This window comes from Molothrus aeneus, chromosome 4, assembly GCF_037042795.1.
Source record: "Molothrus aeneus isolate 106 chromosome 4, BPBGC_Maene_1.0, whole genome shotgun sequence".
Classification (NCBI taxonomy): domain Eukaryota; kingdom Metazoa; phylum Chordata; class Aves; order Passeriformes; family Icteridae; genus Molothrus; species Molothrus aeneus.
The window spans coordinates 72,410,095-72,435,923 of NC_089649.1; the positions used below are offsets into that span (position 1 = coordinate 72,410,095).

Sequence of the window (25,829 nt, forward strand, 5' to 3'; positions counted from 1 at the left end):
ATCCCTGGGGACACCTCCATGTGGGGAGTGCCCAGTGACATCCCTGGGGACACCAGGAGGGGTCAGAGGCCATCTCCAGGCTGGGGAGTGTCTGGTGACACAGCTGCGTATCCACTGGATGAGGAACTTCATGGAATCATGGAATGGTTTGGGTGGGAAGGGAACTTAAATCCCACCCAGTTCCACCCCATCCCATGGGAAGGGACACCTCCCACCGTCCCAGGTGGATCCAAGCCCCAGTGTCCATCCTGCCCTTGGGCACTGCCAGGGATCCAGGGGCAGCCTCAGCAAATCTGGGAATTCCAGCCCAGGCAGGAATTCCTTGCCAAGATCCCAGCCCAATCTCCCCTTTCCCAGTGGGAGCCATTCCCTGGCTCCTGTCCCTGCAGGCCTTGTCCCCAGCCCCTCTCCAGCTCTCCTCGAGCCCCTGCAGGCACTCTGAGGATTCCCTGGATTTTTCCCTTCTCCAGGGGAGCATTCCCAGCTCTCCCAGAGCATCCTTTCTTTCCTGAAATGGTTTGGGTTTGGAGAAACTTTAAATCCCATCTCATCCATGTTCAGGGACACCTCCCACTATCCCAGGTGGATCCAAGCCCTGTCCAACCTAGAGAAATTCCAGCGATCCAGGGGCCGTCCTTCAGGTCCTGAGCGATTTCTGACATTTCCCATTGGATTTCCCTGTTGGTTCCCCTGGAGCTCCAAACATTTGGATGCAGATCCCTGCTGGGACCCAGAGCGGAATCTCTGATCCCTGGGAGTTTCCTCTTGCTGGGAACATCCTGGAAGCAGGATGAGATTCCGGGCGACTCCTCAGCTCCCGATCCCCACTTTTCCTGCAGGAAGCCAACCTGGAGAAGATCCACGTGGCTCTGAAATCCAACCGCTCTCCGGTCGAGCTGGAGGCCCTGGGATCCCAACTGCTTGACGACGTCATCGCCGACTGCAGGTACTTTGGGAATTCGGGATGGAAAACCTTTCCTGATGTTTCTTCTTGGTCCTGGAAGGAAACACCGCCTCTGCCCCTCCTGTCCTTTCTTCACGCCCCTGTTTTCTCCCTTTTCCCTCCCTTTTCTCCCTTTTTTCCCCTTTTCCCTCTCTTTTCCCATTTCTTCTCATTTTTCCACTCTCCTCCCTTTTTTCCCTTTTTCCCTCTCTTTTCCCATTTCTTCTCATTTTTTCCACTTTTTCCTCCCTTTCCCCCTTTTCCCTTCTATCCCTTTTTTGTCTGTTCCCTCCTTTTTCCCCACCTTTTCTCCTTTTTTCTATTTTCTCTCCCTCCTTACCCCGTTTTTCCCCTTTCTCCCTTTTCCTTCATTTCCCCCCTTTTCCCACTTTCCTTTTATTCACCTTTCCCCTTTATTTCGGTTTTTCCTTTCCCCTCTTTTTCCTCTTTTTCCCCCTCCCCGCTTTCCCCTTTTTTGCTTTCTTTTTTCCTTTTCCCCCTTCTCCCTTTTTTCTATTTCTTTCTTTTTTCTCTTTTTTCCCCCTTTTTCTCCCTCTTTCTCCCTTTTAATATTTTTTCCTTTTCTCCCCTTTTCCCTACTCCCTTTTCCCTTTTTTTTTCTCTTTTCCCCATTTTTCTGTTTTTCCCTTATCCATTTCCCCCTTTTCTCCCTTGTTTCTTTTTCCTGATTTTTCCTTTTTTTTGTCTTTCCCCCTTTTATTCTCTTCCCCCTTTTTTCCTCTTTTTGCCTTTTCTCCCCTTTTTTTCTTCCCACCTTTTTTTGTCCTTATTTCCTTTTTTTCCTTCTCCCCCTCCTTTTTATCCCCTTTTTATCCATTTTCCCCTCTTTTCCCACCTTTTCCCTCCTCATTCCCCCTCACTCCAAATCCTCATCCCTGGAAGTATCCAAGGCCAGGCTGGACAGGGCTTGGAGCAACCTGAGAATAGTGGAAAATCCCAAGCTATTCCATAATTCCACATTCTCCCTATTTACCTGCAGTAAAAAAAATGGGATTTACAGATCTCATTCCCGAGGTGGGAATGTCGCATCCTTAAAAATCTCCTTCCAAACCTCTCCACAGCCTAAAAATGGATTTATCGTTCTCTCCATCTATTTTTTCCGGAGGAAATCCTGATTTGTGGCTCGGGAGCCGGGAGCAGGAAGTTAATTTATAGCAGCGGATCCATAAATCCTTGAATTTTACAGGAAAACCTCCCAGTTTGGCACCTGATCCATTTTTCCAGGAGCTTGGATAATGGATATTAAAATGTGGGTGTGGCTCATTCCCATCCTGATTCCCGGGGGAATTCCGGCCTTGGTTTGAAGCTCTTTTGCTCTTCCTGTTCCCAAATATCTTTGGTGGATTCCCAGTTCCTTGGAAATTTGCTGAAAATATGGAAAAACCATTAAAAAAGGCTGGAAAATCCCACAAGAAACTGGATGAGCTATTGGGGGGGGGGAGGATTTGGGGTGGATTAATGATCATTAATGATGATTAGTGACCATTAATGACCTGTAATGATCATTAACGACCATTAATGACCATTGATGATGATTGGTGACATTAGTGGCCATTAAACACCATTAATGATGACCTTTAATGACCTTTAATGACCATTAATGATGATTGGTGACAACTAATGATCTTCAATGAAAAATTCATGTTGATTAGTGACCATTAATGACCATTAATGTCAATTAGTGACCCTTAATGACCTTTAATGATTGTTAATGACCATTAATGATGATTGAGGATCATTTATGATCTTTAATGATCAGTAACAACCATTAACAACCTTAGATGATGACTGGTGACCATTAATGAATATTAATCACCATTAATGACTATTAATCACCATTAATGATGACTGGTGACCATTAATCACAATTAATGACCATTAATCACCGTTAGTGATCATCAGTGACAATTAACAAGCCTTAATGACCCTCAAGGTCCATCCCGATCCAACCCAATCCCTGATTCCCGCCTATCCCTGCAGCCTGAAGCTTCCCGATGTCCTGGGGAGGGCGTCCAGCACCCACCTGGATCAGAACCTGTTCCGCTTCCGGAGCACCCACCTGGAGCAGATCCTCAACGTGGCCCTGAGGCTCAAGCATGAGAATTCCGGTCTCTCCCAAATCCTGGATCAGGCGGAGGATTGGCTGTGCCGGCTCCAGGCCATGGCGGAGGAGGTGACTCTCTTCCTGGTTTTCCCATCGTGGTTTTGGTGGGAAGGGGGGATGATGTTCCATCCCGGCTCCCAGATCCGTGGATTCTCTCCCACGGTGCCAGGTTTGGCTCCGATGGTTGAGGTTGGTTTTGCTCATGGATGGGTTGAGGTCAACTCATGGACAGGGAGCAGCTGTGGGAGAAGGACTTGGAATGTTGGTGGGTGGGAAGCTCCGCGTTGCTCCGGCTGTTCCCACAGCAGGAAAAGGGGGAATTCTTCCCCTCGACCATGGAGCCAGGCTGGGAGAGCCGGGAATGCTCCCCTGGAGAAGGGAAAATTCCAGGGAATGCTCAGAGTCCCTGCAGGGGCTCCAGGAGAGCTGCAGAGGGGCTGGGGACAAGGCCTGCAGGGACAGGAGCCAGGGAATGGCTCCCACTGGGAAAGGGGAGATTGGGCTGGGATCTTGGCAAGGAATTCCTGGCTGGGCTGCAATTCCCAGATCTGCTGGGGCTGCCCCTGGATCCCTGGCAGTGCCCAAGGCCAGGCTGGATGGAGTTGGATCCATCTGGGATAAGATCCCTCCCAACCCAACCCGTTCCATGACTTCACAATCCCATTCTGGGCTGTGCTGGTGGACCCCTCCTAACGGGATCCTGTGGATTTGTGTTTTCCAGCCCCAGAACAGCCTCCCGGACATTGTCATCTGGATGCTCCAGGGGTACAAACGCGTGGCCTTCGCCCGCATCCCAGCCCACCAGGTCCTGTATTCCCGGAACATCCCCAACTGCTGCGGCCGGAACTGCGGGAAGCTCCAGACCATCTTCCTCAAGGTACCTTTGGAAGCCTGTCCAGGTGGAATCTTTATTTTTCCAAACAGTTTTTTCCCCTAAAAATAATTGCAAAAGATGGAAAATCCTGCAGGGAAAGCTCAAATCCCAGCGCAACGTTCAGCCCCGATTTCATGGAATCACGGAAAGTTTTGGGTTGGGAGAGACCTTAAACACTTGACCTTGTCTGTGTTCCTGTCCCTCTCCCTGTCCTTGTTCCTGACTTTGTCCCTGTCCCTGACTTTTTTCCTGACCCTGTCCTTATCCTTTTCCCTGCCCTTGTCCCTGACCCTGTCCTTGTTCCTATCCATGTTCCTGAACTTGTCCCTGTCCCCTCCCTGTCCTTGTCCCTGACCTTGTCCCTGACCTTGTCCCTGACCTTTTCCCTGTTCCTGACCTTGTCCTTGTCCCTGACCTTGTCCATGTCCTTTTCCCTATCCCTGCCCATGTCCTTGTCCCTGTCCCTGACCTTTCTGTGACTCTGTCCTTGTCCCTGATCCTATCCCTGATCCTCTCCCTGATCCTGTCCAGGACCACTGGAATTTTGAAGCTCCTCAAGGTCATCTGGGGTCACATTTTAGGGATGTCGATGGTGGCATTGGGATGATCCTGAAGGTCTTTTCCTACCTCAATTCCACAATCCCAAAGCTCTCCACCCACTCCTGACTCTATCCCATGACTGCTCCATGTCCCCACCTTCCCCATCCAGGGATCTTCATTCCCACCCTTCCAGCCTCCCAGAATTCCCGTTAATCCCTTCCCGGGGGCTTTTCCTTGGCAGTACCCGCAGGAGGAGGCGATGGGGCCGCGGATCCCGGCGCAGATCCGGGTGCGGCTCTGGTTCGGATTGGCCGTGGATGAGAAGGAATTCAACCAATTCGCCGAGGGAAAACTCTCCGTCTTCGCCGAAACCGTGAGCATTCCCAAAGGATCCCCATCCTGGTGGGAAAAGGGAATGGGCTGGATCTAAAACCTCATCATTCCCTAAAAACTGAGGGAAGGAGGAGCTGTTCCCACCAGCTCAGCCTGGAATGCCGAGGGGAAAGTTGGGAATGAGTCATGGAGCTGTGTTGTCCCTCACAACGGGAAAATTGGGATGCTGTGGAATGGGTTGGGCTTTTCCCAGATCTGTCCCTCTGCTGGGAATATTCACGGGATTCTCTGGGATTATTTATGGAATTCTGTAATTCCGACCCCAAATCCATCTTTTTCTTGGCTCTGCCAGTATGAGAACCAGACCAAGCTGGCGCTGGTGGGGAACTGGGGCACCACCGGCCTCACTTATCCCAAATATTCCGACGTCACCGGCCGGATCAAGCTTCCCAAGGACAGCTTCCGGCCTTCCGCGGGATGGACCTGGGCTGGGGATTGGTTCATCTGCCCGGAAAAGACGTGAGTGGGGCTTTCCTGCTGAGAGTTCGCGGGAATCCCAAAATCCGGTGCCAAAATCTGGGATGCCCCTGTGGCTCCTCATCTGTGTCCACGGATGTGATTCCCCCTCATCCAAATCTTGGGGCGCTCCAGAACTGAGGAACTCTGGGGTGGGATTTTCATCCTGGTTTGGGTTTTTCCTGAGGAGGGGCGGGAGAAATTTGGGAGTGCCGAGGATGGAGCGGGAGGAAGGTGGGATGGAGAATCCCTGATTTTGGGTGTTCCCGGGATTCAGGTTGCTGCACGACGTGGACGCCGGGCACCTGAGCTTTGTGGAGGAGGTGTTTGAGAACCAGGTCCGGCTTCCCGGAGGCCAGTGGATCCACATGACCGATTCCTACACGGACGTGGTGAGGGAAAACTGGGAATTCCGGGAGACGGGCTGGAATCCCAGGGGGAAATTTAGGGGTCGGTTTGGGTGAGAATTCCCTGTGTCCCACAGAACGGGGAGAAGGTCCTGCCCAAGGATGAGATCGAGTGTCCTCCAGGCTGGAAGTGGGAAGATGTGGAATGGGACACGGATCTCAACAGGGCTGTGGATGAGAAAGGTATGAAAGATGGAATTTTGGGATCCGGGATTTGGGAACTTTGGGATCCTGGGATTTTGGGATCTGTGATTTGGGAATTTTGGGATCCTGGAATTTTGGGATCCGGGATTTGGGAACTTTGGGATTTCTTTCCATGGTCTGTGGATGAAAACCTTCCCCTGGCTGTGGGAACTGGATCAGGAGGAGGGATCAGGCTCTGGGGGATCCTTTTCATTTGTCTCTGCCGGGAGCTGTGGGATGGGAATTCCCAAAGGCGGTGCTGGGATAATCTGGGAAGATCCTGCTGGAAAAGAAATGGAAAACGCCAGCCTGGAGAGTGCTGGGATGGTCCCGGGGGTTGGAATGGCTGGAGGGAGTGAGGGAAGAGTCCCCGGGGTGGGATTTGGAGCCAAGGACACCGTGGGTCCATCCCTGGGCATTCCAGAGGGATGGATTGTGCCGTAAGGAGGGAAATCCAACTGGGGAATTTTCCTGGATTCAGCCACACCTTCACCATTGGAAATTCCTGGTGAGAGCACCAAGGTGTGGGAAGGGAGGCTCTTCTCCCACCTCCACCAGGTATTCCCTTCTTCCCAAGGCTGGGAATACGGGATCACGATCCCGCCGGAGCGCAAGCCCAAGGCCTGGGTGCCGGCGGAGAAGATGTTCCACACCCACCGGCGCCGGCGCTGGGTGCGGCTCCGCCGGCGCGACCTGGAGCACATGGAGGCCGTAAGAAAGGTGGGATTGGCCGGGAAAAACTGCCACCGGATCGGGATGTGGCCCTGTCCCTCCCGGTGGGTGCCCGGCTTTGGCAGGATCCGCTTTTCCTTGGAGATTGAAGGGGGGCTCATCCCGCGTTTCCGGTGGAAAACGCCACATTCCCAGGGTGGAGAACATTCCGGAGGGATTGACTGGGATGTGGGGTGGGATGGAGACATCCAGGGAAGCCCGGGAGTGTGGGAAATGGGGGAGGGCCGGTGTCCCCAGCCTGTCCCTATCCCGCTTCCCTCTAGATGGTGCCATTGGACCGGGAATGCCGCTTCCACTCCTCGGTCCTCCCCGCCGCTTCCCAAGGCCGCTTGTCTCCCCTTCCCAGAAAATTTTCGGGATAACTGTAGCCACTGCCACCCCATTTTCTGCGGGAGAAAAACCTTCCAGGGCTTGGGGTGGATGATCCAGGGAGAAATTCCAGAGGCGGCAGAGCCATGGGAGGGGTGGGGATGATGGCAAAGGGAAAAGCGGGATGGGAAGTGGAGCTGCTGGAGCTCCACAGGCCTGGGCAGGGTCTGGTCCCAGCCCAGCGATCCCGCTCCAAGTGGGATTCATCCCAGGGATTGGTGTAGGGCTGCATTCCCAGGGTGGGTCCAGCAGTGGTAATGGTTGGATTGGGAGAATCCAGCTCCATCCTGGGAAGTGCCCAAGGCCAGGTTGGACATGGGGGCTTGGAGCAACCTGGGATAGGGGAGGTGTCCCTGAACATGGAATGGGGTGGGAATGGGATGGGATTTAAGGCCCTGTTCCCACCCAAACCATTCCAGAATTCTGCAGTCAGGCTGGGAGAGCTGGGAATGTTCCCCTGGAGAAGGGAAAATTCCAGGGAATATTTCAAATCCCTGCAGGGGCTCCAGGAGAGCTGGAGAGGGGCTGGGGACAAGGCCTGCAGGGACAGGAGCCAGGGAATGGCTCCCACTGGGAAAGGGGAGATTGGGCTGGGATCTTGGCAAGGAATTCCTGGCTGGGCTGCAATTCCCAGATTTGCTGGGGCTGCCCCTGGATCCCTGGCAGTGCCCAAGGCCAGGTTGGACACTGGGGCTTGGAGCAGCCTGGGATGGTGGGAAATGTCCCTGGAAGTGGCTGAGCTTTAAAGTCCCTTCCATCCCAAACCATAATTCCATGATTCCATGACAATCTCCGGGGCCTTTCCCAACTGAAACCAAATGACCTCAGAGATCTTTCCCAGCCAGAATATTCCTATGATTCTCCAAACAATTCCATGACTCCATTCCATTATTCCAACCTGGGGGAGACACGGGGAAAACCTGGGGTGGAACAACCATATCCAACAACATCCCGAAAAACCTAAACCCAGCATTTTTGGGTGAATCCTGGAAAACCTGATCGCCGTGATCCCTGTCTGGCAGCACAAGCAGGAGGAGCTGGATGGGGATGGTTGGGAATACGCTTCCCTCTTCGGCTGGCGCTTCCACCTCCAGCAGCGCCGCTCCGACTCCTTCCGCCGGCGCCGCTGGAGACGCCGGATGGAGCCTCTGGAGCGCACCGGCCCCGCCGCTGTCTTTGCCTTGGAAGGGGCTCTGGTAGGGAACGGCTTCTCCCATTCCCAAATTTCTGCCTGGGAATGTTATCGGCTGCTCGTTGTCTGTTTCCCCTTGTCCTGTTATCCACCCTGTTTGTTCCCTGCTTTCCCTCTTTGTTCCCGACTTTCTCCACACTCTGGATTTCCCAATCCACTCCTTTTCCAATGATTCCATGAGAGCCAAAGCAGCACAAAGCTCCCATTCTGTGTTTTTATGGAATTTTTTCCTCTCCTGATTGGCTTTCCCCCCTGCCCCCCCCCCCCCCCCCCGCCCTTTTTCCTTGCTCTGTCTTTCCCTCGAATCCAGACTCGATCCCTTTGGGATCAAAGCGGCTCCGTGGTGTTTTCCATGAGCTGTTCCCAGCTCGGGGGATCCCAGCTGCCTCTCACCCCCAGAACTCCCGGCGGGATTGTTCCTATTCCCCTTTTGCCCATGGGATCTGCAAATGGGAAATCCTCAGCCTTGGAAATCGCTCCTTTTCCCACAAATATTCCAAGGCCTAATGGGGAATTAGGAGAACTCGGGAATCTCCAAGAGCTTTTCCAACCTAAATTTTAGGATTCTGGGGAACGCTGGAAGCTCAGACTCCTCTTGGACACCCCAGAGAATTCCATCCCGTGGGGAATCCTCGCTCTGGAGGTGATCCCGGCATTCCTGACTTTCCATTGTTTTCTTGCAGGGAGGAGTGACAGACGACAAGAGCGACGATGGAAAATCCGACGGAAAATCCGCGTCCACCCTGAGTTTCGGAGTCAACAGACCCACGATCTCCTGCATTTTTGACTGTAAGGACCCCAGGGGAGCGGGAAGGGCATTTCCCATCCTTTTCCCAGAAAAAAGATGGAAAAATAAAGATGGAAAAAGGGTGGACAGGAGGATGGTGCTTATGGGAACATCCAGAGGCTCCAGGATTGGAGCTGGGGATATCCTGGGGGGATTAAGCCGGGATTCTCTGAGATGGGAGATGAGGAATGTTGGAATCTCCCTGGGATCTTTTCCATGTTTCCCGTTCTTCCGGCAGCCGGGAACAGATTCCACCTGCGCTGTTACCTGTACCAGGCGCGGGATCTCATTGCCATGGACAAGGACAGCTTCTCCGGTGAGTCCGGATCTACACCGGGATGGAAATGTGGGAACAGAGGGGGACCATCCATGGGCAGGGCCACCTTCCCTGATCCCAGCTGGATCCAAGCCCCAGTGTCCAACCTGGCCTTGGGCACTGCCAGGGATCCAGGGGCAGCCCCAGCAAATCTGGGAATTCCAGCCCAGGCAGGAATTCCTTGCCCAGATCCCAGCCCAATCTCCCCTTTCCCAGTGGGAGCCATTCCCTGGCTCCTGTCCCTGCAGGCCTTGTCCCCAGCCCCTCTCCAGCTCTCCTGGAGCCCCTGCAGGCCTGGAATGGGCTCCAAGGAATCTCTGGAGCCTTTCGCTCACCATGCTGGATATGATGGAGCATAGGGAGAAACTTCCATGGGATGTGCCCAGGGAAAATTCTGGAGGGTGACGGGATTTTATCAGGACCTCAGCACAATCCAGCCCCTTCTTCTCCAGCATCCTCAGGAAATTCCTTGTTGGATTTGATCCAGTGGAAGGTTCCCAGCCCATGGGACTGGATCTGGATGATCCCTAGGTTTCCTTCCATCTCAAAACAGTCTGGGATTCCATGATTCCATAATTCCTTAGCATCCCCCTCCTCCCAGCTGCACAGGGGGGCAGCAGTCCCTGGCATTTGGGATTTAGGAAGGGGATTTCCGTGGAAAAAAGGGAATCCAGGTGGAAAACAGGGGCTGGCCTTTGTGGAGGGGTTTTCCACGTCCTGCTCCTCCACCCTTTCCCAGCATAACTCCAGGGATTTCTGAAATTCCCAGGATTGTGCTGGTGTGGTCGGGACTTCCCATGCTGGGGTTTTTTGGGATAAGAAAGAAGCCAGAATCGGAGAAATCCTTTTATCCATGGGATTTCCATGCTGGAGGTGCTTGGATGGTTGGATGCAGGTGGAACATCCCTTTGGAATGTGGTTGAGGGGGGATGGAATGCCGGAAAATCCCACATTCTCATCCCTGGAGGCTGGGCCATCCCAGCCAGGTATTCCCATTAATGCTTCGGAGCTGGAAAAGCGGGAAAAGGGAATGTCGCCTCCTCTGGATCAGAGCTGGAATAATGTGGAATGTCCCAAATCCCAGGAAAAGAGATCCAACATCCCTCCAGGGCTATCCCTGCTCGATTCCCGCGAGAATTTACGGAAGGACTTGGGTGGGATTTCCCTCCAAATTCTGGGATTTCAACCCCACTTGGGACAACACATCCCAGGAATGATGTGAAACAGGATCAGTCCCAAAACTGGGGAAGCAGCTGGACCGTGATCCCGAGGGAATCCTGCTTTTCCCAGTGGTTGGAATAATGTGATTTTTAGGGAATAAACACCCCAGAGCATCCAAAAAAAAAAAAAAAAATCCCCCAGTGCCTGTTCCCACCTGGAATTCCCACAAAAGGCTCCTTGTTGGGATGAGGAGGTGGGAGCGAGGTGAGCTCATGGCCCGGGAGGGGAGTCCGGAATCGTTTTCCTTTGGAAAAATCCCGGCCAAGGACAACACGAGCAGCAATGTTCCACAATGTGGGATTGTGATTCCCGCTGCCGGGAATAAAGGAGTTCATTAAAGGGGCTCGGCAGTTGGAAAAATAAACATTCCCTGCTCCCAACAAAGGGGCTTTAGAGAGGCTTCCATGAAAAAAAAAAAAAAAAAAAAGAAAGGAGGAGAAGGGAGGGAAAAATGGGGAAAAAAAAAAAAAGGAAAAGCAACTCCAAATCCAGGGGTTTTTGTTTATTGTGAAGGATTTGGCTGAGGAAAAGTGGGAAAGGCTCTTCCCAGAGTGGGTTGTTGGGAATGTCTGAGTGGTCCTGGATTGTTAAGTCTGGATGGAGGGGGAAATCCAGCCCCCGGTGCCCCAATTCCTTGGAAAAGTGGGGGGAAAAGGGGGAATGCTGCTGGGATCAGCTGGCCCTGCTTCCAGGGGGTGTGGGATCATCCTGGGATCTCAGTCCCGTGGTTTGTGGGATCATCCTGGGAGCTGAAACCAAGGATGTGGGATAGTTCTGGGATCTGAATCCAGGGATGTGTGTGGGGTCTTCCTTGGATCTGAATCCATGGGTGTGGGATAATCTTGGCATCTGCACTCATGGATTTGTGGAATATTCCTGGGATCTGAATCCAGGGGGGTGTGGGATTCTCCTCTACCTCCCAGTCAGGAATTCCTTGCCAAGATCCCAGCCCAATCTCCCCTTTCCCAGCGGGAGCCATTCCCTGGCTCCTGTCCCTCCTTCCCTTATCCCAAATCCCTCTCCAGCTCTTCTGGAGTCCCTTTAGGCCCCGGAAGTGGCTCCAAGATTTCCCTGGATCTTCCGAACAATCCCAACTCTCAGACTGAGCCTTTCCAGCTGGAAAGCCACCTGGAAAACAGGGCGGTTTGGGCTTGGAATGCCAAATTCCAGGTGGGAGAGACTGGGCAGTTCCTTTCTCCTCAAGCAAGACCCCGAGGGAACTCAAGATGAGATGGAGCGAGCTGAGAAATCCCAAATTCTTTGGGAGCCAGTTCCGGATGGAGCTCGGGATTCTGGGAAGAGCCGGAGCCGGGATCCACCCCTGAATCCCAAATCCTTGAATCCCATTCCCGCAGATCCCTACGCCATCGTGTCCTTCCTGCACCAGAGCCAGAAGACGGTGGTGGAGAAGAACACCCTGAATCCCACCTGGGATCAGACCCTGATCTTCTACGAGATCGAGATTTTCGGGAATGCTCAGGACGTGGCCGAGTCCCCTCCCAACATCCTGGTGGAAATCTATGACCACGACACCTACGTGAGTGTGGCGGTTCCCGCCGGGAATTCCCAGCCTCTGGAATGTGATGTCCAGCATCTCTGGGCGGTGTTTGGGCTCCGGGGTGGACATTCCAGAGGGGGAAAGTCCCGGGGAAAATCCTGTGGTGTCCTTGAGGTCCCCATTCACTGGGCTTCCTCATTGTCATTTAAAGTGGGAAAATAAACGGAATTTCCTCATGGAAAAACCTTGGGATAAAGTTGGAAGGCGTTGTGGAATTAGGGGAGTGCCCTCTGCTGTTTGTGGTGTCCAAAGGACCTGGAATTATGGAATTCGCAGGGGTTGGTGGCAGGAACTCGAGGTTTTTCCCAGAAAAACCAGGCTGGGAAGAAAAACCAACCTGGAAAAACCTAAGTGCAGGAGGGAATTCTGTGGAAAAACACTTGGAAATACACCTTGGGAAGGGCTTGGGAATATCTCAGAAATATTTTTCCCTCTCTCCTGCTCCTTCCCGGCAGGAAAGATTCCAAAGATCCCAGTGCAGAGCAGGGAATGGGATTTTTAGGAGCTGACAAAGGCTTTGAGTTCCTTCTCTGGAAAACCTGGGATAGGAATTCCTAAAAAAGGTGTTTTTCTCCTAAAAAGGTGCTTTTCCAGCCTTGGGAATTCCAGGGAGGAGTTGGAAAACTGGAGGCTCTATGAGCACCGATCCCATTCGTTTTCCTGCCCTGATCCCATAATGGGATCATCCCTTGCTGATGATCGGAGGGGCGGGGGGATGATGGATTTCTCTGGGAAAAGGGATGGGAAGGATGATCCCAACTCCCATGGTTCCCGTTTCCCTGGAATCCCCTTTCCAGGGCGCGGATGAATTCATGGGACGCTGCATCTGCCGGCCCAGCCTGGAGCGCTCGCCCCGGCTCTCCTGGCATCCCGTCCTCAAATCCGGCCGGAACGTCGGGGAGCTCCTGGCTGCCTTCGAGCTGATCCAGAGGGAAAAGGTGAGATCCATCCCTGAGCCCGGAATGCTCCGGAATTCCACTTCCTCCCCAGGATCCGGCTTTTCCAGGTGCTGGTGTTTTCCACTGGGGCCTTTGGAGCCTGCCAAGAGCCGGAGGGATTTGGGATTTGTCCCTTTTTTGAGGGATAATTCCGTAGGATGAGGTTTTCCAGGTGGGAAAAGAGGTGGTTTAGGGTTGGCCTGATGGAAAACTGCAGAATTCCAGGTGGGATGGGCTGGATGGATCCTTCTCTCCTCGGACAAGTCCTGGGGAGGTCTCAGGGATATTGAGGGAGCTGGGAATCGCCAAATCCATAAGGAATGCTGCCCTTTCCTTGGAATTATTTCTGGAGGGGGTTTAGGAGACCAGAAACCACTCCAGCTTTTCCAATGGCTGCATCCCAGATGTGCCAGGAAAAAGGGATGGATTGGAAAGCTCAGTCCCTGTATCCCACTCTTCCTTCCCAGCCCTGAGCTTTATCTGGGAATGGGAATCCCACAATTCCCTTTTCCCTGGAAATCCCAGCCCAAACACCAGGAAAGGCCCCAAATATCCACACGTGGCCTCTTCCTGTTCCTCATTCCCTCAGAACTGGGTGGGAAAGGCCTTGGAAAAGCCTTGGAATGAGATTTTCTCCCAGAGGAACTGTTTGATCCCAGTGGGAATCATCCGGGTGGATTCGGTACTTCCCGGCTGGATGAGAATCCAGGATTGTTAGAGCTGGAAATGGAAAGGGGCTGCAGTTTCCTTCCTGGAAAGAGAGGAATTAGCAGTGGGAATGTTAATGGGAATTGTGTTCTCTCCCTGCAGCCGGCTGTTCATCACATCCCTGGATTTGAGGTAATTCCCGAGTCCTCCTTGCAAATCCAGCGCCATTCCCAGCTTTCCCAGGGATCTGGAGCCCGTTTCCAGCCCTGCAGCAATCCCTCCATCCTGTCTTAGGGAATTCTTTTAGGATGGAGGAGTCCTAAAGCGCAGAGATCCCGATTTTCCTCAGCTGATAAGGAAAACTGGGAGTGGGGCAGCTCCTTCCTGACACGGGAAGGAATTTATCCCATTCCAGGATCCAGAGGATCCCATGGAGATGCTGCAAAGGCTCTGGGGCCAGGCTGGGAGAGCTGGGAATGCTCCCCTGGAGAAGGGAAAAATCCAGGGAATCTTCAGAGTCCCTGCAGGGGCTCCAGGAGAGCTGGAGAGGGGCTGGGGACAAGGCCTGCAGGGACAGGAGCCAGGGAATGGCTCCCACTGGGAAAGGGGAGATTGGGCTGGGATCTTGGCAAGGAATTCCTGCCTGGGCTGGAATTCCCAGATTTGCTGGGGCTGCCCCTGGATCCCTGGCAGTGCCCAAGGCCAGGCTGGATCCGCCTGGGACGGTGGGAGGGATGGGATCCCATCCTGGGTGGGATTTAAGGATTTTTCCTCCCCAAACCATTCCATGATTCCCTTCGGATGTCGGCTCCAATTATAAACGTTGGGATGGGCTTAGGGATGAGAATTCCTCTAATTCCGTCATCTCCTCCTCTCTTCCAGAGCGAGCTCTCCTCCAGCCTGGATGAGGTGAGTCTTTGGGAATTCCTTATTTTCATCTTGGAATTGTTCAGATTTGTTTCCTTGGGAAATCCTCTTTTTCCTTGATGGGTCAAGTTGGGAGCATCAGGATTTTGGGAATGTGAGAGACCTCTGGCCAGATGGGCTCTTCCTCATGGCCGGGAATGTTGGGATCCATTTCCCCTCTGGAATGAGGTGCCCCATCCTTTCAACCCGAGCGTGCCAGAGCTGGAATGCTGGGCTGTCCTCGGGAGATCCCAATTCCAAACTTTCCATAGGGAATTTGCCGTGAATCGAGGATGTGCTGGGCTGTTCCGGTTGTGCCGAAGGAAATTTTCATCCCTCGTCCTGGGAAAAAATTCAGGGATAGGTTGGATGGGGCTTGGAGCAACCTGGGATGGTGGAAGGTTCCCTTCCCATGGAATGGGATGAGTTTTCCAACAGAAACTGTTCCGTGATTCCATCATTCCCGTGATTCTGATTCCACACCCAGAATGCCAGGAATTTATCCTTGTGCATCCCATGGAGCCAATCCCAGGCTGAACCAAAAGGCGGAGTTGGGATCTTGAAAACCCCAGGCAGGGAAAGGGAACAGCTCTTGGAATGTTGTGGTGGCCCTCGGAGCCATTAATCCCGAAATTCGGGAGATGAGCTGGGAAAGACCCGAGCCACATTCCTGGGAAAGGTTGGATTGGATGGGATAAACACATTTTCACAAGATTTTTTTTTTCCCACCCAAGCCACCTTTCCTGGGAGCTCATCCTGCTATTCCGCATTGTCCATAATCATCTCTCTCCTCTTTTTTCCCTCCATTTCTTCCCGCCGCCGGAATCCTGGGATGGGGCATTCCACAGCTCTGCATCCCTGCCCTGTTCTCGGAGGGGCTCCTCCAATGGGTATCGCTCTCCTCCCTTTCCTTCCCTTTTCCCAGAATCCAAGCAAATCCCGGCAGAGCCTTTCAGGGAGAGCAGGATTGCAGGAACCCCATCCCGACAAAATTCCTGAGGCTGCATCCCCAAGGATTGGTGCCAGCCGGGGCCTCCGGTGCCCCATGGATGCTCCTGAAGGACCAGGCTGGCTCCATCCTTATCCATTTTGTTTTTTTTTTGGGAATGGCCTTTTGGGGCTAAATGCTGGATTGCATCCCAGCTTCCGTATGAACTGGGAATCTTTTCCAGCCTTTTTTTTTTTTTGGCCTCATCCATGTTGATTTTCGCTGATCCTGGATCCAGATCCGGGTTGGAATCCATGATCTCCAGAATCTCCAGAGCTCCCTGCCACCTGGATTCCCTCGGATTTATCCTTGTTCAACCCATCCCGGCTCCCAGCAGGATTTTCATGGATTTGCCTTCCTCCAGCTGGCTTTGTCTGGGAATTGCCTTTTCCCACTCCCATCCTGATCCCTTCCTGCTCCCATCTCATCCCCGGCGTTCCCTGCTCATTCCCATCCATTCCAACATTCCGTCCTCTGACATTCAGCTGGAATCCAGAAGAACGCCTGGAAAATCACTGGGAGAGCAGCAGGAAGGGATAAGGAAAAAAAAAAAAAAACCTGGAATGATGCAGGGTTAAAATCCACGTTGATCCTGGAGGGGATGGATGGGGCAGGAGGTCTTTCCCAAGGATTTCCCACTGGATTTGCTGAAGGATTGATCTCTAAAATCCCTTCCAACCCAAACCATTCCATGATTTCGGGCTTGAGCAGCCTGAAATGAGTTTTTTTTTGGGAATTAGATTTTCAGAGGTAACCCGGGGAATGTGGGAATTCTCTGCAGCTCTCCCTTCTCCTTCGGTTTATCCCAGATAAAATTCCCATTCCCTGCCAGCACTAACCCATGCTGGGAGCACGTGGATCACGGGATGGAGGAGTGGCTGCTCCATGTGGGAATCCCAGGCGCTTCTTCCCACATGGAATTCCCGAAAACCTCCTTCTAACAAGCAGCTGGACTCAGGAGCCAGCAATTCCCAAGGAAAATTAAAGCTTGGAATTTTATAGGAAGGAGGGTTGGAATTGGATGATCCTTAGGGCCCTTTCCAACCCCAACCATTCCATGATTCCATGTGGAAAATCCCTTTGGAGAACCAATCCCTCACCCAATCCCGTAATTAAAACACGCCTACACGTCATTGAATCCAATAAAATTCCATCTGGGAGAGAATTCCATGCTCCTGGGGAGGATTTCCAGAGGTTTTGCTTTCATTCCGGCCTTTCTGGGGGCTCTGGGAGATGCAGGAAAAGAAAAAGGGAGGAATTCTGGCTCCCACTCTCCTCCTCCGGAAAGGCAAATTGGGAATTCCTCGGCTGCCTCCCAGGTTTGGGATGATCTCAATGGAATTCCCAGGTGGTTTCACCCGAGCCTATCCCATGGATTTCTGGATTATCCATGAAGTGTGGGATGAACCACAGCCCCTTCCCAGATCCAGAGGCGTTGCCAATCCCCCATCCCACGGTGCTGCTCCCACTAAATTTTTTGGGAATCGCTCAACTACAAACCCGCCGCTGCTGCTTCATCCCTTTCCTCATCCCACCGTGATCCCAGGGTGGGATAGAGGCGGTTCCACCCCATCATTCCCTAAAAAAGGTCTAACCTTGGAGGGCAGATCCCTGGGAAAAGCTCAGGAATGCTGGATCTTCTCCAGGATGGATTAAAGAGGTGGAACCACTTTTCCGGCACCTCCATCCTGCCATTCCTCCCCTCTCTCCTCTGGCTGTCTTGGATTTCCTGGGAGAGATCATTTTGGCAAGGACGGAGATTCCGGGTGGATCCGGCCTGGAAAGGGGTTGGATGTCCCATCCTGGCGCTTCCTGACGTTTTCCTTTCCCTCTCCGCTCCCGCAGTCCGCGGATTCCGACCTTCCCTACCCGCCGCCGCAGCGGGAGCCCAACGTTTACATGGTCCCGCAGGGAATCAAACCCGTCCTGCAGCGCACGGCCATCGAGGTGAGCCGCGGGTCCGGGAACGACCGCCGGGAATGGGATCCAAGATGGATTCTGGGTTGGGATTCTGGAAAAAAAAAAAAAAAAAAAAAAAGAGGCTCCAGGGGGAACTTCTGGCTCCTCACAATTCCCTGACAGGAAGGGGGAGCTGAGGGTGTTGGGGTCTGCTCCCAGGGAAGCAGGGATGGGATAAGGATGAAGTTCAGGGAACAAGGGATGGGGTAAGGATGAAGTTCGGGGAATGAAGGATAGGATAAGGATAAAGATGAAGTTCAGGGAATGAGGGGTGGGATGAGGATGAAGTTCAGGGAACAAGGGACTGGATAAGGATGAAGTTCAGGGGAGGGGTCATGGGATAAGGATGAAGTTCAGGGAATTAAGAATGGGAGAAGGATAAGGATGAAGGTCAGGGAACAAGGGATGGGGTAAGGATGAAGTTCAGGGAATGAAGGATAGGATAAGGATAAAGATGAAGTTCAGGGAATGAGGGATGGGATAAGGATGAATTTCAGGGAAGGAGGGGTGGGATAAGGATGAAATTCAGGGAATGAGGGATGGGATAAGGATGATGTTCAGGGAATGAGGGATGGGATAAGGATGAAATTCAGGGAACGAGGGATAGGATAGGGATAAGGATGAAGTTCAGGGAACAAGGAATGGGATAAGGATGAAACTCAGAGAATGAGGGGTGGGATAAGGATGAAGTTCAGGTTGGATATCAGGAGGAATTTCCTCATGGAAAGGGTGGTCAGGCATTGGAAATGCCCAGGGAGCTTTGCAATTCCCATCCCCCTGTAAGTGTCCAAGGAAATCCTGGTGCCAAGGTGGGGATCGGTCACGGGTTGAAATCAGTGACCTTGGAGGTCTTTTCCAACCTCAAGGATTCCACAATTCTCACCACTGCTTGTCCTGCATGGTTGGGCCTGACCTCCGGGTTCTCCTCCACTGCCGAGGAGCTCCATGGAAGCCTGGGAGCAGAGCTTTGCCTCAGGATTTGGTGTCCCCTCATCCCACAGATCCTGGCCTGGGGCCTGAGGAACCTCAAGAGCTTCCAGCTGGCCAGCGTGACCTCGCCCAGCCTGCTGGTGGAGTGCGGGGGGCAGCGCGTCCAGTCCGGCGTCATCAAGAACGTCAAGAAGAACCCCAACTTCGATGTCTGCGTGCTCTTCATGGAAGTGGTGAGGTCCCAGCGGGACTGGGGCGATGCAGGGGCAATGGGAGGTTGTCGGGTCCGGCTGTCTGTCTCTGCCCCGACACGGGTAGTGTGGTTCTTGAGTGGCACGCGTTTTAAAGGATGAGTCTGGACTCTTCAGCTTTTCGATCTTCAGATTGTTTATTATTTCTTATCTACAAAATTTTCTGTCTGCCCTACAGAGGTCTGATCTGCAAGCAGTCACAGGCACTCTCTGACCACCCACGGGGTGGTCATGTCTTTTTATACTAAAATCTACGTACATGATATTTACCTTTATTTCCCAGTGCTTTTCACCCATGTTAGCAAGTGCACCTTCAACATAAACCAATCCCCAAGTGCCAACATCACCACAGGAGATGGAGGACAAGAAGAAGAAAGAAGAAGGACGAGACACGCCCTGATCCCTCCATCTTGTCTCCATAACCCCCCTGTACCAAAAACCTTAAAGTCTATATTTCACCCTCTAAATGTGTCCCTTTTACACCTTTTACTCTAAAGTGATTCTCATGTCCTCAAACTCTTGTTATTTCTGTGGATGGATCAAAATCAAGCCACCAAACACTTCTGGCAACATTCCAGTATTTTCGAGACCCCCAAGGGTTCTCCTGGCATCTCTGGACATCGGGAACGATGTGCTGAGATCCCACAGGAGGTCCTCAAAAATGGGGTGAAGTTCCTTAAAATCCTGTAAAAAAGGGAGCTGGTGAAGGACCTCAAAGTCACATAAAGGTGGACCTTGTGAAGGGCCTGGAGGTCCTGTAAAAATGGATCTTAGGGTGAAGGACCTCAAAGTTCCATAAAAATGTGTCTTGTGAAGGACCTCAAAGACCCATAAAAAGGGATCTTGTTCCAAAGGACCTGGAGGTCCAATAAAATTGGATCTTGTGGCGAAGGACCTCAAAGTCCCCTAAAAATGGATCTTGTAGTGGAGGACCTCAAAGCCCCATAAAATATATATTTTGTGAAGAACCTCAAAGTCCCATAAAAATAAATCATTTGAAGGGTTTGGAGGTCCCATAAAATTGGATCTTGTGGTGAAGGACCTGGAGGTCCCATAAAATTGGATCTTGTGGTGAAGGACCTCAAAATCCCATAAAAGCAGATCTTGTGCTGAAGGACCTTGAAGTCCCATAAAAGTGGATCTTGTCAAGGACAGTCCTGTAAAAATGGATTTTATGGTGAAGGACCTCAAAATTCCAAAAAAAAGGATCTGGTGAAAGATCTTAAAACCCTGTAAAAATGGACCATGTAGAAGTGTCATAAAATTAGTTCTTCTGGTCAAGGACCTCGAAATTCCATAAAAATGGTTCTTCTGGTGAAGTTCCTTCTGCCCTTGGTTTTTTGGGGATGGTGCAGAACCTCTGCCCTCCCTTTCCGGCCTCATTCCATCTTCCCTTCCCTCTTCCCGCAGCGTCTGCCCAAGGAGAGCCTCTACAGCCCCCCCATCATCCTGAAGATCATCGACAACCGTCCCTTCGGCCGGAGACCCGTGGTGGGACAGTGCACGATCCGCTCCCTCCAGGAATTCTACTGGGATCCCTCCCGGCAGGACACGGGGGCGCCCCAGGAGCAGCCAGGTACGTGGGAATGTTGGGATTTGTGTCCCTCATGGAGTCATGGGATGGTTGGGTTGGGAGAGAACTTAAAGATGATCCCGTTCCCACCCCATCCATGGGCAGGGACACCTTCCACTGTCCCAGGTGGATCCAAGCCCCAGTGTCCAGCCTGGCCTTGGGCACTGCCAGGGATCCAGGGGCAGCCCCAGCAAATCTGGGAATTCCAGCCCAGCCCCTGCCCACCCTCCCAGCCAGGAATTCCTTCCCAATATTCCATTGAAATCTCCCCTCCTTCAGTTCAATCCATTCCCCCTTGTCCTGGCACTCCATGTCCTTGTCCCAAGCCCCTCTCCTGACTCCTTGGAGTCCTGGATGGGATGGGGATTGTGGAATTGGGTTCTTGGAGATGAGCTTTGGGTGGTGAGAAAAGTCTGGATGAGTTTGGGATCATGGACATGAGCTTTGTGTGATGGGAAGTGTCTGGGATGAGTTTGGGATCATGGAGAAGAACTTTGGATGGTGGGAAGGGTCTGGGATGAGTTTGGGATCGTGGAGATGAACTTCATGTGGTGGGAAGGGTCTGGGAGATGTTGGGATCGTGGAGATGAACTTTGGATGGTGGGAAATGTCTGGGATGAGTTTGGGATCGTGGAGATGAACTTTGGATGCTCTGAGGGGTCCGGGTGAAATTGGGATCATGGAGGTGGGGTCTGGGAGAAACCGGGATCACTCCTGGAGGTCAATCCCACGGTTTCTGGGCTCTGGGATTCCCAAACCCTGGGATCACAGCGCTGCCCCGCTCCGGTTGCAGATGACGTCAGCCTCACGCCCAGGGATGACGTCCTCATCGACATCGATGACAAAGAGCCCCTGATCCCCATCCAGGTACGGAAAACGCGCTGGGAAGATCCCGGATTCTTTCCGTGCTCCAGTGGATGTGGTGAGGGTGGATCCAAGGTGCCAGCGTGAGGCTGGATCCGCTTGGTTCCATCCTTTTCCAACTTTCACGTGTTTTTCCTTCCTCTCTTCACCTGCACAACCCCAAACTCCTCCTCATTCCCTCTCTTGGGAATGAGGGACTGGATTTGCTCTCCTGATGGAGAGAAATCCATGCCAGGTTCTTCCCAAGGAAAGCAAAAATTCCCTGAGGCTCCGCTGTCCTCGCTCCATGGCCGGGTCTCCTTTTCCCAGTTTGGCTCCTGGTTTGCAGGAATTTTGCTGGACTGGGATTGTGGAATCCCCAATCCCAAATCCATGGTGGTGGGAATGGGCATCGGTGCCGTTCCAATGATTTTGAGGGCTCTCAGCATTCCCTAGGGAATAGATCAGGATGGACACACCCCTGGAGCTTCCATTCTTCCAGAAACTTCCTGTATCCGCAGTCCTCGGATTCCTTCTCCAGCAGAAGGAATCTTTGGGACAGACCTGTGCTGAGCTGTGAGTGGGGTGCGCGGCTCCCGAGGTGATCCCGGTGCCTCTGGAGCAGCTGGGAACGGTGTCAGGAATGTTTGGTGGAGCTTTTCCCAGTCTCCCGTCCCTTGGTGGGATATTAAGGGCTGGAATTTCCCTTCTCCCTATTCCCGGGTGCCACAGGGCTGGAAAAGCTGGAGTTTCTGGAAGGAATCAGCTTTCCAGGTGTTCCCTGCCTCAGTTTCCCTGGCCTTGAGCAATTCCAGGGATGGAGGAGCTGCTGAATCCAAGATGTCCAACTTGGGCATGGATCCTGCTCTTTATCCACGTCCTTGGTGGCTCCTGGGGGTTTCTATTCCCAAGGATTTTCTGGTGCTTTTGGATATTTGTGGTGCATCCCAAGCCAAGCTCGAGCTGGGTCCCACGTCAAGCTGGGAATCTGGAATTTGGCTAATTCCCCCCCAAAAAAAGTGGATGTGGCCCTGCTCATTCCCACTCATTCCAAGTGCTCATCCCTGGAAGTGTCCAAGGTCAGGTTGGATGGAGCTTGGAGAAACCAGGGACAGTGGGAGGTGTCCCTGCCCATGGAAAATGTGGAATGGGATGAGATTTGAGATCCTTCCCACCCAAATCATTCCATGGTTCCGTGTTCCTATTCACAGCTCCATTGGGATCTTGTCCTGAAATCCTTCAGCCTGCACTGGGAATGGGACAGGAGAATTGGGAAAAGTTGGCTCCAGTGTAAAGTGTGGAAAGGGAAAAGCAGCTCCCGAAAATGCTCCTGATTGGAGCATTGGGAAATTGGGAAAGCAGCCTCATTCCCTCCTTTTCGCTTCCCATTTAAGGATTTATCCTTAAAAATTACAGCTGGGCTTCGTTTTTTATCAGGGAAGTAACTGGAGCATCTCCATGAAAACATGGAATTTGGGAACGGGATTTTTTTGTAATAAAATCCCCCTTTTTAAAGTTCAGGACAGAGAAACTTGGGAGAAAACTTGGGAGGGAATAATGTGGGAATCTGTGGGATTCCAGCTTGAGATGTGGAGCTCAATCCCAGTTTTCCATGACCTGGATCTGGGATTTCCCATGATCCAGTTCAGGAAGTGCTTGGGCATTCCCACTGGTGGGATTCCCAGTTTGTCCCATTTTTCCAAGTGATCAGGATGAGGGGAACGCCCTGGGATGTCCAGAGTGGGATTGGCCGTGCCCGCGAATCCCTGCAATCCACTGCTCAGATTTCCATTATTTATCCATGGAAAGCCATGCTGGTGGAAAACCTGCTCCCTTTTTTTTTTTCCTTTGGGAATAAAACCTCTGGACAGGGACTCACCTCCCTTTATACCCCCTGGAGCTCTGGGAGCTGCTCCCAGGAATGCGGGATCCATCCCAAAGATTCCAGAAGAAGGAATGAGGTGGAGTTTTGGAATCCTGGAGCTTTGTTCCCTGGGATAATTTTATTGGAAACATCCTCCAAGCTCGGATCAAATTTAGGGGAGAGTTTAAACAGTAGGAAAAAGGGAAGAGGAATGTGACAAAACCATTCCAAAGTGGAAAATTCTGGCATTTTTTTTCCTGGAAAAACCATTTCCCAAACAATCCCCCTGCCACCAATGGAGTTTTCCAGTTTGACCCCGGATTCGTCCTTCTCCATTTGTTTCTTTCCTTGTTTTTCCCATTATTTCGGGAAAGGAGGGAGCTTCTCCCTGGAAAGCCAACCCAAAATTCCCACCCGGGAATTTTGGCCCTGGAAGCTGCTCCTCTCCTGGAGGTGGACACGGATTGAGGCGTGGATGGACCATTGGGATCGTTCCGCCCATCCCGGGCCAGATTTGGCAGGTCAAGGAGCAATCCCGGCCCTCAGGGACCATCCTGCTCCGCTTTCCCAGGAACAGGGACGGATCCCAGGCCAGCAGCTCGTGCTCGGGGCTCTTTGGAAGCGGGAGCCAGGATTTTTCATGGATGCATTTCTGTGTGTGGCTCTGGAGTTTTGCTCCCTCCTTGCCAAGCCTGGCTTTGGTCCCTGCTCCGAAGGATGGTTGGAACAAAGGATCCCTTTGTTGCTTTCCCTGGAAAATCGGGAAAACAACCAGAGGTGAAATCCCTCTGCTCCAAGGTTTGGGAGCGCGTTATCCATCTCATCTGAGCGGGATCAGGAGTCCAGCTGGAGTTTAAAACCAGTTTAAGTGCACGGGAACCACATCTCGATCACCCAAAGCCAGGAAAATCCTAAAAAAATCATGGAAAAGCGATTTTTCCCAGCTAATCCTGTCTTGGTTGGTTCTTTGGGAAAAGGACATGGAGCGGGGTTTTGGAAAGGTGGAATTTGTGGAAGAGGCTGCTGGATCAGGCCTTGTCCTCCCTGCTCTGCTCCTGGTGTTTTCCAAGGGTTCATCCCCATGGAAGGAGGCTCGGGAAGGAGTTCCAAAGCTCCATGGGATTTGTTCTGTCTGCTCACGGATAAACCAGCTGGAACGGAGCTGGTTCCCAGTTCCCAGAGCAACGAGGGAATCCTGGTGGAAAATGATCCTCAGGGAACGTTTTCCCTGTGGAATGTTTTCCCTATGTGAATCCTGGTGGAAAATGACCCTCAGGGAATGTTTTCCCTGGAAATTGTGGAGTTTGGCCCAAGGATGCCGGTCTGGATCTGCTGGGATCGGAGCAGGGTTTTGGGAGCAAGCCTGAGCTGGATAACCGGGAATGCTGTCGGGACTGGCCTGATCCTCAAACCTGGCTGTTTTCTGGGAAGAACCTCTCATTCCTCCCCCCTTTTCCACTTCCAAGGGATCCTTGGAATCCCGGAGCAGCGCTGCTGCTTCCTGCTCAGGGAAGGGATCCTGGGTTTTGGTTTGCCCAGGATGAGCTGGGCTTGGACATGGGCTTTGATCCTGAGCATTCCCAATCCCATTCTAAATCCCCCTGGCTCAGATCCTTCCCTGGATTCCGGGATAACTCCTTGAGTTTGCAGCCCACGGTATCCAGGGAAAAGCCTTTCCTCCACTGGGAATTACTAACAGCTTTTCCATATTTTCCCCCTTGAATATCCCATTTTTTCCTCTACCTCATTCCAGCTGTTTGCTGAACATCCCTGAAATCAAACCCTGCGCTCATCCCAAATTTGCCTCATCCTGGGAAACCCCAGGTTTGGGAATATTAGTTTGGATTAATCCCATTAATTGTTGCTTTTGCTGCTGCGTGTTCATCCCGGTTCCCGGAATTCCTTGGATAACGGATCATTTTAATTTGTAGCTTCCCGAGGGTTTGACGAGCTCAGCACTAATTAACATCCCGGATTCCCGGGCCCCGCCTCATGTAGGTATCGCTTCCTTTCTAATTGCTAAATAATTGCTTGATTAATTAATCGCTTAATTAATGACCTGAGTCCATGAGGATACGCGGATAGAGCCAGAAGGAGGCGTTTTCCTTTGGGAATGATCCCGCTTGCTGCTTAGGAAAATGGCAATTCCAGCTGGCTGCCCCTGTGTCCTTGGGTTTTCCATTAATTCCAAAGGGAATGAGGGGGGGGTTTGAAGGAATTCCGTCCCCAGCTTGGGTATCCCAGCACTGGAAGGACATGGAAAATCTGGGAGTAATCCAGAAGTGAGGCCAGGATGGTCAGAGGGATGGAGCAGCTCTGCTGGGAGGAAAAGCCAGGAGAGCTGGGAATGTTCCCCTGGAGAAGGGAAAATTCCAGGGAATCCTCAGAGTCCCTGCAGGGCTCCAGGAGAGCTGGAGAGGGGCTGGGGACAAGGCCTGCAGGGACAGGAGCCAGGGAATGGCTCCCACTGGGAAAGGGGAGATTGGGCTGGGATCTTGGCAAGGAATTCCCGGCTGGGCTGGAATTCCCAGAGCAGCTGTGGCTGCCCCTGGATCCCTGGCAGTGCCCAAGGCCAGGCTGGATGCATTTGGGTCCACCTGGGATTGGAGAAGGTGTCCCTGCTCATGGATGGGGTGGGAATGGGATGGGATTTGAGGATCCCTTCCCTTTCCCTGCTCCCTTTTTGTCTGTTCCATGAGAAAAGCAGATGTTGGGATTTTCCTGGCTTTTGTAGGGAGGGCAGTGGAGATGCTTTGCCTCCTCAGGGATAATGCTCCAGAGCAGCAATTCCCTTCATCCCAAATTCATCCTGATCAGATTCCCCATGGAATCC

The 25,829-nt window shown here is 52.4% G+C and overlaps 1 protein-coding gene across 1 annotated transcript in view; it reads left to right on the top strand.

The window, feature by feature from the left end:
* Positions 1-25,829, top strand: part of DYSF (dysferlin) — a 74,168-nt gene that overhangs the window by 18,759 nt on the left and 29,580 nt on the right. The window contains exons 21-40 of the mRNA XM_066548849.1: positions 840-946; positions 2,945-3,137; positions 3,790-3,945; positions 4,724-4,855; positions 5,168-5,334; positions 5,609-5,723; positions 5,816-5,921; positions 6,499-6,641; positions 8,045-8,218; positions 8,898-9,003; positions 9,240-9,317; positions 11,894-12,075; positions 12,894-13,034; positions 13,845-13,874; positions 14,565-14,591; positions 17,422-17,523; positions 18,537-18,698; positions 20,127-20,292; positions 21,083-21,156; positions 24,928-24,990. Coding sequence (XP_066404946.1) covers positions 840-946; positions 2,945-3,137; positions 3,790-3,945; positions 4,724-4,855; positions 5,168-5,334; positions 5,609-5,723; positions 5,816-5,921; positions 6,499-6,641; positions 8,045-8,218; positions 8,898-9,003; positions 9,240-9,317; positions 11,894-12,075; positions 12,894-13,034; positions 13,845-13,874; positions 14,565-14,591; positions 17,422-17,523; positions 18,537-18,698; positions 20,127-20,292; positions 21,083-21,156; positions 24,928-24,990 — 2,424 coding nt within the window. The remainder of the gene's footprint in view (positions 1-839; positions 947-2,944; positions 3,138-3,789; positions 3,946-4,723; positions 4,856-5,167; positions 5,335-5,608; positions 5,724-5,815; positions 5,922-6,498; positions 6,642-8,044; positions 8,219-8,897; positions 9,004-9,239; positions 9,318-11,893; positions 12,076-12,893; positions 13,035-13,844; positions 13,875-14,564; positions 14,592-17,421; positions 17,524-18,536; positions 18,699-20,126; positions 20,293-21,082; positions 21,157-24,927; positions 24,991-25,829) is intronic.